General features: G+C 32.6%; 1 protein-coding gene across 6 annotated transcripts in view; it reads left to right on the top strand.

Annotated features, from left to right (window-relative positions):
• LOC126970469 (trypsin-7-like) overlaps positions 1-15,522 on the top strand; it is a 64,923-nt gene extending 49,401 nt beyond the window's left edge. For 3 of the 6 annotated variants that reach the window (XM_050816392.1, XM_050816388.1, XM_050816393.1), the window contains exon 6: positions 15,117-15,522. In XM_050816392.1, coding sequence (XP_050672349.1) covers positions 15,117-15,275 — 159 coding nt within the window. In that variant the 3' untranslated portion in view covers positions 15,276-15,522. Of the gene's footprint in view, positions 1-2,375; positions 2,428-3,240; positions 3,445-7,308; positions 7,476-8,437; positions 8,628-10,447; positions 10,500-11,290; positions 11,495-14,385; positions 14,533-15,116 lie in introns of those variants that run through there. The other 3 variants (XM_050816382.1, XM_050816385.1, XM_050816383.1) reach the window with 3 other exon arrangements.
• The last annotated feature ends 1,366 nt before the right edge of the window (positions 15,523-16,888 follow it).

Here is a 16,888-nt window from a genome sequence, read left to right as displayed (position 1 = left end):
CTGCCAGAATACCACGACATCTATGTGACTTGTTTGAGCCAAGTTTCTGTAAAACCAATCTAGGATGTGATTCACCTGTGGTACGCATTTCTCGTCGCTATAATGACTATACAAAGAAAAGTCCAAATATCGACATTAATTTTGATAGTCTTAACAACTTTAAATTAAAGCTTATTAAGTGTGACCTATCTACAGCCTCAGAATGTAATACCTAGATAGTCTTATATAATAAATTGATTGGAATGCTGCATTCACAGATTTGTAATGAATATAAATAGCTCGTAATTTACTAATTTTAATTAATATTTTTTTTTCTTTTGATTTCTCCTTACTAATAATTTTTGTAACAGAAAGCATGCTGTGATTACCTTTAATTGTAGGAAAAGTTAAATTTTATAAGTAATGCAATGTAATTATTAAAACTGTAACTACTATTTCTTATGTTGGCGATCCATTAAATAAAATAAAAAAAAATCCATTTTCTCAACGACTAAACAAGTTTGAAAAGACCTTGTGACAAGATCGAGAATCTTTTTTTAAATAAATAAATGGTATTCGTTTTTTAAAACCAAGGAGTTTTAGATTAAAAAGATTTTAATATGACAGGAGCAGTGGAAATAATCCATTCCCGATACTTTTAGTGCAGCCCTTGTACAACAAAAGGTAGTGAAAATCCTTACGCCACAAATCAGAATATCATCCCCACCACCTGGATGTCAGTCGTTCCTCCACAGTTCGATTTTCCAAGAAATTTATTTCACGTTCCACCAAGCTGTGGACTGAGATTCATTGTGCGGTGTTTCCTGGAGATTCTTATTTATTTTTATAACTTCGGCAACGCTCCTGTGATTACTCTGGTGTTGTAAAGAAACTGTGGGTAGCAGTGATCACTTAACATTATGTGACCCGTACGCTCGTTTGATCTCCTCTTCCATAAGAGAAACCTGTCCAAAAATAATTCACATCAGCGCTATACAAAATTACTTCAACATGTGCTATTAGAAATCAGTTAAGAAGAAGAAAAAACATTTCAAAAGAGGCCCTTAATTCATTTAATTAATTAGAAACAATTGTCTACGTATTGAAAATGACAATTTGATGTTGTTGATCATCTTATGTTAATATTGGGTCAGGGATTGGGAATAATACTCCGCTTATAGGAACGAGTTTTTATTTGCGTTCACTTTTTCTGAACTTGTACTTCGACGGTCTGCCGCTGCTCCTTTTGTGGGCGGCGGTACCTCCAACGCGTCACACCGCACCGAACACTAAGTTTTTTCTATCTTCTTCTTCTACGAACACTTCCACTTTTCACTACCTTTTCTTTTCTTCTTCTTCTTTTTTACACTTTCGATTCAGAACTAGAACTGCCGGCCACGCTTATTACGGCTTATATACCCCCGGATCTGTTCTATTTTCAAAATGATTCTCCCATTCCATCTTTAAATTTAAATTGTACTAGAAAATTCTTTTAACTATTTTTATCCTGCTTACACATTTTCCATCCCTTTTTTCTGTTCGATTTGATCCTGAACTTACTAGAAATTTCCATTAACTTTACAAAACCCAAAAAATTCCATACAGCTATTTTTTTAAGGAGCTGTTGAAATTATAAATGTCTTGAAGTTTGACAACTCTCGTCATGTACGTTGCTGCACGATTTGACTTTTGACAACTCTCGTCATATACGTCAAAGGGTTGCTAAGCAACAATATATAACAGTGAAAAATATGGTATAAGAGGCCCTGCTCTAAAATGAATTATTTTTTTTATTTATATGTCTATTTTTATTTAAATTCATTCTATATTATGTCTTTTTTATGTGCCACTAGAATCATCCAAAGATATAGAATAATGATTATTGAATATATAAATGATTATTGAAGACTTTGTTTAGTCTAGAAGTGGCTATAAATAGTTTTATTTTTATTCTTGTATTAATTTTATGATCTTCACGTCTCTCCTTAAATTTATTGATGTATTATTGGATGTCAATTAAATTTATTATAAATTGATTGCAGATGATAATATGAAACCCATTAAATTTAAATCAAATTGACCGCTACTTGGCTACTGCACTTCAAAAAAACAGAATAAAATATGAACAACATCATCCCGTACTAATAATAGCAGCCATATGAAATATTGCTGTAAAAATAGGTGGAATGTACCAATCTTGCAAATTTAATGTTTGTTAAGTTTTGAATATTTTTACTTCATATGCTGCAGAACTATAGGCATAGCTTGATAATTAATAATTCTGGATAACGGTGCTATCCACTATATCATCTAGTTTACAGTTTCAAAGTTTTACAATGTTAAGCACTTATTCAACACTTGGTAAAATTATACAATTAATTCAACCTAAATTCTAGGAAGCAATCCGTTGAAGTAGGGGCAGGATCAACAGAAAGAGAGACAGTAGCGGTAAGTCAATAAAAATATTCAAAACATTAAAGATTTACTTTAGATTCTCTTTTTCTTTTTTTTTTCGGAACAACTAACTTTGCTACTACTTTTAAAATATCAATAACATGATTAAGCATGGATGTGAGCTTGTGGATCAATGAATATGAAATATGCTACTCCTTTAATGATCGATATGAACAAGGCGTTTTTCGAAATTTTGATTTCAAAACGCTTAGGGATCCCACTCAACTGTGGTCACAACTATAATATTATGTTCCACATATTTAATAGTATTGCACTATTGATGAAAGAATCGTCAAGATGTAAATCCTACTACTCCAAAGCTGAATATCTATGTGATCGGACAGCCTGGGACTAGGTTATGATTATTTAATAGCAATAACAATGACAGTAAAATATTGTATCATTTAAAAGAGCGCAATAAAAGAATGCTGTTAGAGTTTCTTGCGCCGCCTCTTCTCTCTCAGAGCGCCATATGTTTCCGAAACGGCAGTAGTATCTATATTATAAAGAATTCTAAATCACTTTTAAGAAAAAATACATTGTATGCCTTTACTAACGGCAACAATAAAAGTCACATTTAAAACTAATTCATTAATTTATGCCAAGAAAGTGACAAATAATAATGTCATAGTGGTTAATTTTTAGTGAATTAATATTTTGACAGGTACAATACTTTCATATTTTTTTTTAACTATATGTTAGTTTTACATCAAATTACCAAGATACATCGCAGACCTTGTATTAATCGCTTCAGTTATGTAAACTAATATTTAATTCCAAGTATTTAAAAATCTATATACTTTACAGAAAATACCGCTTATACCAGCTAAATGTTTTGTGTATCATCCGCTTTATAATGATACCACTGCTGATTACGATGTAGCTTATATACAATTATCTAAACCCTTGAATCTCGATGGATTGAAAGAGAAAGCGGTCCATATTGTACAAGCGGGATCAAAAGTTCCCGTTGGTGCTAAAGTTACTGTGTCAGGTTGGGGCAATACAGCTGTAAGTATTATAGTGGGTACTACGTAACTTAAGCAATTTTTTCATTACCATAATTTCAAGACTATTGACCATCGAAGAGTATGTATTTATTATGCATATTGTCCAATGTACGTATTTTAATATTTTTTTTATGAAAATAAGGGACGACACGAGACAGACGTCCAGGTGATGGTAATTGATACAACCTACCTATTACAATGTAGTGCCGATCGGTAAAGCCATTTAAAAGTTATTCTAAAAAAATAAATATGAAAAATCTTCATAAATACAATTAGAAGCGTTTAGGTATGGAATTAGCGGGAAGTTGCAGTTATGGCGTTTAGGGTCAACTGTTTCCCTATTTTTTTATTAGGTATAGGATAACGACTTGTAAAGCAGTGAATAGAGTACTAGGATGCATTATGAGGAATACTTCTAAATTTAGCGATTAGTGTCGCTAAAGCGAAGCGATGATATTATTTAATGCTTACGTTCGGGGTAAGCTTGAGTATCGCGCTAGAATCTAAGATCCCTACTAGGATAAATGCAGGGTGTATTGACTGAATAAATCATGAATTATTGAGGGAACGCAGCGTCAGTTTGCCCGCTGGCTCTAAGAGGACCTTCAGATATTACTCATATTTATACCCTTCCCTACTTGTGCAGATTGTAGAGCTTGTGAGGCTTTCGTACAGGAGAAAGATGCTGCTAGTGGTGTATTATCTATCCATAATATTTGCTATCAAATTTCCAATGATTGTTAATATTTATTTACTTTGTTGGAGACAAAAACAGACACAAAAAATTAAATACACATTAACTAAAATAATTACCAAACCTTGGAACGTCTCACTGAGAACATAGATGTTAATGATAAAAGGGACATCTGCTTAAGTGCAACCGTGCACGTACAATTTACAATAAAAGTTAATCTCAGCAAAGGTAAGTTAAACTTGATTAAAGTAACCTATATCATTGTAGAACTTGAATATAGAAAACAAAAATAATTAGATTTAAGTTTGATTAGAACTGAATATTTTTAAGATTAGTTTTATAGGTAAAAAGGGAGCACGAAAACTTTACCATCTTGAGTATGAGTACATATTCTGTGAAGTACGTTTATCAATATTTTAGAGACGTAGAATAAGTTTTGTGATCTAGAGGCTATAGATGCGACACGGAAACTAATCTCATATAAAAACGTGCATAATATGTTAGATGGTAATTGAATTTGGCAATTTTACAATGTTTTATATTTTATTTCTTGACATAAATCTTCGGACTTGTTATTTTTAGTAAATCTTAGGAAAAATCATTTTTAACGATTTTGTTTTTGGCATCTTTGACGTTACTAAATGATCACTAGTCAGTCTCTCACTCTGTCAATTATACTGATTGGCATCGTCTTTTGTTGACTTTTGGGAGTATATACTATATGGCCATATTAACTCTGAACCTCGCTGGAACGTGAAGTCCCCTCCCTGTTCCCATTTCACACCCACGCACTTGTCCTGTTGCGTCAGTACGGTTTGCAGTTTCATTACCGATAGGTAAATGTCCAAAAAATATAATTTTGTTTTCCTGTATTTATGTTTAGCTTAGTAATGATGGTAATGTTTCGTATAACAATTTTATGCAAATTCTTCCGCCAGTGAGTTGCTAAGCTGTGATTTGAGCTCGCTTCCTAATTAAGTGGTTTTAATATTACTTGTGCAACTTTCGCATTTTAAGCTAAGCACTGCACCTGGTGGCTGCTAAGCATCTAGAATTTAGTATAATAAATTCAAAAAATATGAAGAAATTTTTAGTAAAACAATAATTTTGAAATGAAATTTTTTATTTGTATGAACCGTGGTAACATAGTTTCACAATTGGTTGAATTCTTTTAAACTTTAGACGCATTTATCTAGTATCCATAATTTTAATTTTTTATGCATTATCGTTTTAGGCATCTCTACAATATTTTTGGAAGGTGGTTAAAGACCCTTATACACATAACATTTGCTTTATTTTTATGAAGCGCTGTTCTACAGTATGGCATCAAAAGGCGAGTTGGATCTCTTAATCCTAATATGGAATAGTCCTTTGCTGGTTTATTATTTTATAGTAAATACCATGATAAAAATAACACATTTTTTCTTTTATTTTTACTCATCGCATTCAATCAAAGATTGAAACATTTGTGCACTATTATTAACTTTAACAAAATCATTTTTCGCTTCTATAAATTAAAATTTTAATATTTAATATTAATTAATAGTGTGAAACATTATACAAAGACTATCTTTTACTATAATAACGAAATCATTACTGTAATAATTTAAATACTCAAATACACTTTTGTCAGCAACTAAAATTGTTTTTTTTTCGTATTGACGGAATCGTCTGACAGGCCTGACAAATGAAACTATGGAAACATATTTTTTTGAAGAAAGAGGAGTTGGACTAACGAGCTACCAGGTAATATGATTGTAAGTAATAATCGCCGCCAACTTACTTCTGGAACACCAAAGAGGTCGAGATAATCGTTGGAAGCCTTTTAGAACCAATAAGCATATCGTATCATCCTGGAAACATCGCACCGACGATCGTTCTATAGTTTGGATGTATGTGTAAGAAAGTTCCTTGAAAACCGCACTGTGGGGCTGTCCAAATGGTGAGGATCCAAGTGTGTGGTTTATTGTGAAAAGGTTGTATTTAAGGACAGGAATCAGGTAAAACAGCTCTACGTTACACTCCCCATAATAAATGTAAGTATAGTAAAATAATTCAAATGAATAAGAAAGCCATGAGTTTGAGATTTTAATTTTAAATTTGAACAAAATGGTCAAATTGTAAGTAAAGGCATTTTAGAGAGTATCGCTATAATATTAAGTAGATCAACATAATCTTTTGATTATTTGGTAGTGTTCTCGTGACAGGCATCGTCATGCTCGCTTAATGCCACTCCTTGTGGTGGTGACGTGGGGCGGGTCGTTACCTTCCCTTAAATATGGTTGAGGGAGGCGATGGCTGGTCCATGCGTCATGATCATGAACGGGCGCTACTTGTGGTGGCTGGATGATCCTCTCACCGGGAAATCTGATTTGTTTTTTTTTTATTTTCTTTATTTTTTTTTCATTTAAAGTTAATATATTTTTTTTTTATAGATAATAGCTAATAAAACGCTCGCATAATGCTTTTATTTTATTTACGGTATGTGTGGATTGACGCACCTACTGTATTGTACTTTAAGTATAACTATAACTATGTTTTTACTTATCAATTTACATTTTTTGACTTTCTCGTGTAAGGTATTTAGTAATTGACGTTAATTTGTGTATTTCATTGCATCACTTTGCATATATTGTAATTGAAATGTTTTGTAAAATTAAATTGAAAATAAGAACCTGTAATAACATTCTGTTTTGAAAAGAGCAACCTTAGAGTTTCTTGCTCGTTCTTCTCTAAGGAAATCTGCCTTCCGAACGAGGTGTATAAAAAATGACATACTTCAAGTGTTACGGAATTTACCTATTTTTTTTTTGTTTGTTTTTTCCGGCTTACAGTGATCATAAATACGTAAATTCCCCGAAAACAGGACTGACCAGACGAGCAGTGCTTCTTCACGAGCTTGACCCATGGACCAGCCATCGCTATCTTCGATAACAAAGTTGAAAGGATTGTAATAAGGACAGTGGGAACCATTTTTAAATGAAATATTAAATATAATAAAAATAAAAAAATAAAATTAAAGGAAATGTTACTTGTGTGATTGAAAAAATAATATTTATTTTAACATTATTTATGGCAAGACTTCATAACTGCCATAAACAGTGCAAAATATTGTTATCGCATTTTAATAACTGTAAAGTCCAAAAAAACTCCTAAGAAAGTAATTTATTGTATAAATTGACTAGTTATTAAAATGTATGACATACTCATATAGAAACATATAAAAGCTGTATTATTTAAACATTTAAATAACTGATGCAAGCAGTCAATGTTTGCTGTTTTGAAAATGGAACCAACAAAACTATTTTTTTTACTCTTCGCAATGTTACTAGTGCAAGGTATGTTTGTAAATATTCTATTTTTATCATAGAAATATCAATCCTTAGGATAAATCCAGTTTGTTTCTTATTAAATGATAATTCATATAGATTATTTCTTATAAATATTTCTAATATAATTCTAATCACGACAGTAGTGAAAAAGTTTAAATATTATCATTATTATTTCAAGACCCATATAGCCGTTATATAGCCATATGGTTAGAGACCCTGAATACTAAGCTAGAAGTCCCGGGTTCGAATCCCGGTAGGTGCAATCATTTATATGATGAATATGGATGTTTGTTTCCGAGTCATGGCTGTTTATATGTATTTATGTATGTTTAAGTATATTGTATTAAATATATCGTTGTCTTGTACCCATACTACAGGCTAAGCCTTGTTTGGGACAATATAGTCTGTGTAAAAGTGTGTCATTATTATTATAATTAAGACTAAATCTCAACTCACTTATCTAATGCTTCTTTTTTGTTGGTTGGTTTTTATGTTGGATACAAAAAAAAGAACAAAAGTAAACATCCTGTGTAGTGATTTATTACCATTCATTTGAAACATTGATTTTTTCTGCTTCATAATATAAATGGAAAGATTCATTAGAAATTAAAATCTACTTAATTAAACAATTAGTAGTAAAGTACTATCTATTTTCTATGAAACTTGAAGCTGTATCCGATATTGAGGGCGGAAATCCTTTATTCGATTCCATTAAACTCTTATAAATTGAAAATAACACCCTTATTTATAATGGTCCGCTAACTTTAAAAAGCCGCTAAGGAGTATTTTTTCTCATTCTGCCTTAGGTCAATAGAAGAAGACTGAGTGAGAATTAGCAATGCTTAAGTTAAAAGTTAGCAGACTATTATGAATAAGGGGGTTATTTTCTCAGAAAAAGAGACCTGTTAAATGAGATCCAGTTCTCCTTTATATTCTTCCAAATCAGTCATGTTTATTTTTCATAACAGGTACTTACTGCGAAATTCGTTTATCATCCACATTGGAGGAAAGCAAAATCGTTGGTGGCCAAGTAACTTCAATTTCGAAGTTGCCATATCAAGTGTTAGTATATGCACATAATAGTCAAGGGCGTTTCATATGTGGAGGATCAATACTAAATGAAAAATATATATTAACAGCTGCACATTGTATTTACGGGTAAGCATTATTATATAAAGTAACATTGAGTTCGTTAGTAAATTTATCCAAGAATACGCTGAAGCCCATCAACATAGACGTCACCATCAAGTGAATGTCGAGGCCATCCAGCTCCTTGACCACACTGATACAGTAAGAAGACCAAAACCAACAAAACCTTTTGAGTTAGTGTAGTGCTAGTGAATTAGTGTTATACAATTTAAAAATAGTGATATTACAAAATACACATGAACAAAGTCACTTCCCCTTAATAGAGACATTAAGAAATGTGTTAATGGACACATTCTTAGTTTAATCTATCTAGCAGTTTATGTTAAAGTAGAATTACATATTAAGGCTAGATTGTAGTGCAAGTGGGGAAACATTATAATGATATATAATATGAACGTATAATATTATAATGTTCCCTAAAGAAAAGCAAAAAAAAATAAAGTATTTCGAATTCCACCACCGGACATTAAGTGCAAAGTACCACCTGCATCACATTGACGTCTGGCATTCCACAACCGCGCCATTTGCATGAAATTTCTCGCCTCGCATAGACACTTTGTGGAATCAATTACTGGCTGCTAGTTTCCCCAACCGATACGACTTAGGGACCTTCAAGGAGAGAGCAAACCCGGCAAAAAAGGCCGGCATCGCATCTCTTGATCTCTCATCACACCTGATGTTGCGGATGTCCATGGGCGGTTGCCTCTTGCCCGTTTGCCCCCTCTTATACAAAAAAAAATCTACCATGTATAAATGTAATAAATCTATACATATCAATCTCCAAATATTATCTATAGATTTGAAAAAAGTTCCACGTTTAAAATGACTTGCCATCTATGCCGTTATTGCCATAGCCTGACGGCAATGTAATCCTTTTTATCTCAACACATAGGTAAAAGTAACAGGTAGGTACAACAAAAGCTAGTAACTTCGCAAACCTAACGCTACATATTAGGATATCATCCCCATCACTTGGATGTCAAGTGTTCCTTCACAGTGCGATTTACCAGGAACTTTCTTGTGCTGTGTTTTTCTAAAACTCTGACAACGCTCTTATGATTAATCTGGTGATGCAAGAAACTTCGGGTGGACAACAACCTAATCTTAACTAACTACTTATTACTCCATTCCATTAGAGATACAGCAACAATGACTCATATATTTGCAGTCTAACCTTCTCCCAATCATCTTCAGGACACCATTGGTGCTGCCGTCATTCTGCGCACCAATAAACGACATCTTTTGCACATGGTTGCGTAAAAACAATATACTCGCGCCGTCGTGAACATCCCCGATACACTACAGAAGGGAGGCAACTTCTTTGCGTGTACCTCACCTATATAGGTGACTGCACGTGTAAAAACTCGTGCAATATGCTCGAAACAACGTTTTCTTAACGCTGTTTGAGTAACGCGCAAATCTGCGAGCAAGCATATTCCGATAAACCTGTCTTCACATTATTTTGCCAATTCCTCGGAAGGTAACACCCACATTGCAAGCTGCCTTAAGTTTTGAGATCATAACAGTAAATCCAACGGATGACGAATACCCGTTATTATTTTGAACACAGCATTTGAGTCTAAATCTTTCAACCATTTTACAGTACTAATCAACAAAACGCAGTTTTTGGGCCTCGCAGAAATTCAATACGTTAATTTTAATATAATTTTTAGTCTTTTCCAGTTCTGAGATTCTATAACATTTAATCCCATACAAAACTTATATTTTAAATGGTCTCGTCTGTCCACTAGAAAAATAGAGTATCTCAGAAAGTTAAGTACTGTTTTTTTTGCACCAAAATCATACAATTAATTCAACCTAAATTCTAGGATGCAATCTGTTGAAGTAGGGGTAGGATCAACAGAAAGAGAAACAGTAGCGGTAAGTCAACAAAAATATTCAAAATAATATTTAAGATTTACTTAAGACTCCCATTTTCTTTTTTTTTCGGAACAACAAATTGTGTTCATTAAGTATTAATATGTTGCACAATAACATTATTAAGCGTGGATGTGATCTTGTGCTACTTTTATATGAAGAAAGCAATTTCCGAAGTTTTGATTTCAAAACACTTATGGAGCCCACTCAACTTTGGTCATAACTATAATATTATGTTCGATATATTTAATTGTATTGCACTATTAAGTGACTACTGATTGGCGTAGGATGAAAAAATCAAGTTATAGGTCCTTCTACTCCACAGCTGAATATCTATGTGATCAGACAGCCTGGGACTAGATTATGATTATTTTATAGCAATAACAATGACAGTACGATATTGTTTATAAGCGCAAAAAAATAATGCTGGGAGAGTTTCTTGCGCCGCCTCTTTTCTCAGAGTGCCATTTGTTTCCAAGCGGTAGTAGTATCTATATTAGAATTGACATTAGAAAGAATTCTTAAGGAATCACTTTTGAGAAATTAATGCCTTGTATGTCTTTACTTACGGAAACAAAAAAGTTAAATTTAAAAGTAATTCAATAATTAAATTAAGAAATAATAATGTCATAGTGGTTGACTTTTAGTGAATTAATATTTTGACGGATAAAATATTTTTTTAAGTTAATGTTAGTTTTACTTCAAATAACATTACCATAATACATTGCAGATCTTCAGTTATGTAAACTAATATTAATCAATTCCATGTATTTAAAAATCTATCTACTTTACAGAAAATACCGCTTATACAAGCTAAATGTTTTGTGCATCATCCGCTTTATAATGCAACCAGCAATGATTACGATGTAGGTTATTTAAAATTATGTAAACCCTTGAATCTCGATGGACCAAAAGAGAAAGCGGTCCATATAGTACAAGCGGGATCAAAAGTTCCAGTTGGTGCTAAAGTTACCGTGTCAGGTTGGGGCAAAACTGTTGTAAGTATTGTTCTGCGTACTGCATAACCTAAGCAATTTTTTATTACCATAATTTGAAGACAGTTAACTATCGAAGAATAAGTATTTATAATGCATTATTTAAAAATGTATGTATTTTATGAAAATAAGGGACGAGACGAGACAGACGTTCAGCTGATGGTAATTGATACACTCTAATGGGCAGGACACTGCTGAGTTGCAGCTCAGGATTATTGACAAGCCAAAAATTCTGACCGAAATAATAGTAAAAATTAATAAGTGGTTAACAATCTAATATAAACTATTATCTACCATGGTTGTGATTTTTTCTAAAACTTTTTTTTTTCTATATGACATAAAAGTGTCGTGAAAAATATCAATGTCATAATCGTTGGTATCGTTATATGTTGTAGTTATTCTATTTAAAGGACCGTATTGTTTCACATTCCTTCTAGAGTAATTATTTGAATTAATTTTATTAATCGGTCGTCTTGGTAAACATCTTAGAATGGAGAAATTTAAGTTAAATATTATCTTAGGTTCTATGGATCCGTGTATAATTTTAAAAAGGCCGCAAAGGTCCAGAAACTTTTTTCTGTTGGATAGAAATACTATCTTAAAATGATTTAATCTGTCACAGTAACGTGATCGATTTCACAGGCTTTTGAATCAGGCCAGGATCTTTGAATGACAAGAATTTTGATTTTTTAATTTTTTAATGTGTTTTATGTGGTGGCATTTATTGAAAGGGTTCCATATTATGCTACTGAATTCTAAAGTACTTCGAACACGCTTGGTGTTAAAAAGACAGATATGAGTAGTTGTGTTTCTAAATTCCTTAGACTTACGTTTTAGGAAACCTAACATTTTCCATGCCGTTATAATGATCATAATGATTGATAAAACTCAACTTGAAATCAAATAGTTATCCCAAGTCACGAACGACTGGTATTAGACTTACAATCTCATTGTTTATCTTGTATGAGTAGACAATTTTTTTTACGCTTGTTTGCATTGATTTCCATTTTATTATTTGAACACCAATCGTAAATAGAATCAATATCACGTTACAAAAGTTCAGCATCTCCAGAGACACAGCTTGCTGTACGATATAATTTGACATCGTCAGCGAAAATTTATCATTTACTATGACATATTATATGGTCTTCTATATCATTTATAAAAATCTAAAAGAGCGTCGGTCCTACATGGGAGCCTTGTGGAACGCCAAAAGTAGCAATGAAATCATTGGACTTATAGCGACCCAGATCAACTCCTTGAGTCCTATTTTTCAAATAAGAATTGAACCAATTCAGAAGATTTCCATGAATCCCGTAATGTTTTAATTTTATTAGTAGTATCTTATGGTTCTTTCTATCGAATGCACTACTAAAATCAGTGTAAATAGCGTCAATTTCATTACCATTTTCTATATTATTACTCATGTAGTTTGTATACTGAAGTAGGTTTGATGTAGTTGAGCGATGTTTTAAAAATCCATGTTGACTGTCTGTTATTATATTACTTAAGTATGGAGTTACTGCTGATAAAATTAATTGTTCAAAAATTTTGGAAAATGTGTTTAGTATTGAAACTGGGCGATAGTTTTTGATGTAATCTCTATGGTCCGTTTTATATATTATAGGAACTATATTTGCAATATTCCACAAGTCGGGAATAATTGAAGTTCGCATGGATTTTGTTGAATATAATATTTAGCGGTAAAGTTAAGTGCCTACATGTTTTTAAAATAAAGTATGGCGGAATACCATCGGGACCAGCTTCTTTACTGGGATCAATAGAACGAAGTAACTTAAATATGTTACTTTCATTTGTTTCTACATTGGCAATGGAAAACTGGGGAATTGTAGTTTTAATATCAAAATTATAACCATTAGTCTTAGTAAAGTATTCGTTCGAAGACTCGCACAGAAAACCGGTGTGTAGTCACTTTTTAACTTTGATTTTCTGTTATTTCTTATTAACAATTTTATATATTTTTTTTATTTCCATCCAGATCTTTATAATGATTACTTTATCATTCTCAATTATCATTAGACACTTTTTGTATGAAAATAAGGGACAAGTCATATCAAATACGCCAAAAATTCTAAGTGGCACTGCAATTGTGCCCATCACCTTGAGACGAGTTGTTAAGTTTCATTTGCCCAGTAATTTCACTAGCTACGACCCCCTTCAGACCAATACAGAGTAATGCTTACACATTACTGCTTCATGGCGGAAATAGGACACATTGTTAGTATGAAGAGTATTCGCTCGGAGACTTGCACAGTAAACTGGTGTGCAGTCACTATTTCGCACCGGTTTTCTGTTATTTCATATTAACAATTTTTATATATTTTTGAATTTCTATCCAGATCTTTCTAATGATTACTTTATCCTTTTAAATTATCATCAGATATTCAAACATAATATCTTTTACGACACAGAACAAAGTCTCTCATTTACGTTTCACATCTCATCACGTCGTTTTTATTTGAATTGCATGAGCATCTTCTAGATTAAGTAAATGATATTTCAAATTACTTTCAATAAAACTAGGAAAAAATATTTGCCAAATACTTAAACACACGTTTCCAGTTCGATAAAGCACTTTAGCTTCCTTCAAAAATCTCCACATAGCAATCTTAAAGTCCGCACACTTTTTTTCTTTAATCTTGAAACCGTCCAGGTCGTTAGTTATTCGTTATTTCATAAAAATAAATACAATTAATCATTAAATGCAATTTTCTGTCCAATACACTTTCATAAATTAGTTTAGTATCCATAAACTCGAACATCAAAATTGATGGAAACGCTGTACTCGGATTACTTGGTACTAATTAGTTTTAAGATTAAAATCTAAGACGTAAAAATATTATACTATTGCAGTAAATTTTGTCATTTAACAGGAAAATGGATCCTTATCTGATGTTTTAAGAGCAGTGGAATTGAACATAATATCAGTTGTCGAATGTCGCAAATACTATGGGAAGGAAACCATTACTCAGCGAATGATCTGCGCTGGAGTACGTGAAGGTGGCAAAGATACATGCCAGGTAATGAAAAGGTTATTTTAAGATGTTTCGCCAAATTATTAGCTGCTAAGTATCTTACAATATATAATTATAATAATTATTATAAAGATACACTAAAATTAATAGATCATAATTATAATAATAATCTTTATTTGCAAAAACTGCCACCTAATTTTAATAGATATGAACAATTAACATTACATGAATAAAAGAAAGAATTATGTGAATAAAAGAAAAAATTATAATACAAATGCTTAAAAACAATATAAGAAAAGATATCAATGCTATAACAACATGGAAAGATTATTTAAAGAATAGATCGTAATGATACCTATTACTTATTTCTGTTGCTGTACGTAATTATAAAGTTGAGTCTAAAATCTGAATCTAGAAAGCGTTAAAATTTAGGAAAATTATCGCTCAAGCTACAAAGTCCACATAAATTGCGTTCGATACAAGCTTCGGCTAAGGATCATAAATGTAAATGGAATTATTAAAAGTATTGATCTATGTAGTATTACAAATCAAAATAATTTAAATGTAAAAAATTGGGACAGTTGATTTTCAATGCAAATTTGCTTTATAAAATTTTAACATTATTTTAGGGTGATTCCGGAGGACCTTTGGTGTATTCATCCACAAGGAAACAGGTTGGAATCGTGTCTAGTGGATACGGATGTGCTCGACCTGGTGTACCCGGAATATACACAAACCTTGCCAACCCAGGCATTAGGAGCTGGATTAAAAAACACACTGGGGCTTAAATTCATCCAAATGACATTTTCTTTATTATTTGTAACTAGCTGACCCGACAGACGTTGTTCTGTTCATAATAAAAAATCTTGCAATTTCGTAAAATCCGTTCTTAGCTGACCTGTACTCGGTGAAAAGAATATTCCTAAAAAATTTCAAGTCTTTAGCTCTAATGGTTCCAGAGATATCGTGATGAGTGACTATATACGTGGAAATCTCTTTAATATATATAGATAAATAGAACAGTTTATTATTTTATTTTTCTTTTTATTGATCCATTATTAGTAATAATGATAATTGACCTTCCGGAAAAACTCCAAACCTCCATTTGTTTATTGTTTACTGACAACCTCAAACTATTTCAGAGTATGCCAAGTAGCATCGATACCCCAGCTCTATAAGCTGATATCGGTGCCGTATATATGTGACCAGATTAATCACCTACCGATAAAATCCGAAAAAGTGTAAGGTTTTAACTTTTGCGAGGAAATGACTGCCGTTCACTTTAATTTATAAATAATTAGATGCCCCTATGGAAATAGTGTACGATATTTTTGATCCAGGACTGACATTAGATAGTAAATTATTTTTAACTTCCCACTAAGAAAATTAAAAATTTTCATCATATCTCGACGTTTTAAGGTCCTAGGAAGCTTCTCTGACTATTCTAGCGATGGTGTCCGTACGTCTGTATTTTTCTCAATTTTTGAATTTTAATTAATCGAACTTGGAATTTCGAAGTTATTCCGAAAAAACACTTTTTTTGGTTTTCTTTCGTCAAGGATAACTCATAAACGAATCAACCGATTAAGACCAGCTTGGTGGCTATCGACGTGATTTTTTGATGTTAAGGGCTGATTAGTTTTTCGATCGAAAAAGTTGTATTAAAAAAAATATGAAAGATCTTCATGAGTACAATTAGAAGCGTTTAAGTATGGAATTAGCGCGAAGTTGCAAGGATGGCCTTTAGGTTCAACCGTTTCCCAACTTTTTTTTTTATGTATATTACAACGATTTCTAAACCAGTGAATATAATACTAGAATGCATTATATGGTATTATTAGGCATATAAGGTATTAATGGTAATGCTTACGTTCGGGCTAAGCTTGAGTATTGCGCTACCTTCTGAGATCCCTACGAGGATAAATGCACCCTAATGATTGAGTAAACGTAGCGTCAATTTGTAAGAGGACCTTCGGATATTACCAATATTTATACCCTTCGCTATTTGTGCATGGAATGGTAGAGCTTGAGAGGCTTTCGTTCAGGAGAAAGATGCTGCTAGTGGTATATTATCTATCCATAATACGGAGTATAAATGAATGAGAGTGTCCGCCAATCTAAGCGCAAGTTGGTTTGTTGTTACCAAATCGTATATCCCACGGCAGAGGCGATGGCTCCGCGACGTCCGCGTTGGCCGCGTCTACTGGAGCGACTCGTCACGCGCACCCGACACGCTCTGACCATTCGAGCCTGATCTTCCAGTTGCTCTCTCAGTGTGGCATTGATTTATTTGCTGACAAATTACAAATAATTCTTGTAGTGACATGCATATATACGACCTGTATAGCCGAGTGGTTAGCGATCCTACCTACTAACCTAGAGGTCCCGGGTTCGAATCCCG

This window comes from Leptidea sinapis, chromosome 21 (genome assembly GCF_905404315.1).
Source record: "Leptidea sinapis chromosome 21, ilLepSina1.1, whole genome shotgun sequence".
Taxonomy (NCBI): Eukaryota; Metazoa; Arthropoda; class Insecta; order Lepidoptera; family Pieridae; genus Leptidea; species Leptidea sinapis.
Note: the sequence above shows the minus strand (reverse complement) of the source record. Positions and strands in the feature narration are given on the sequence as shown.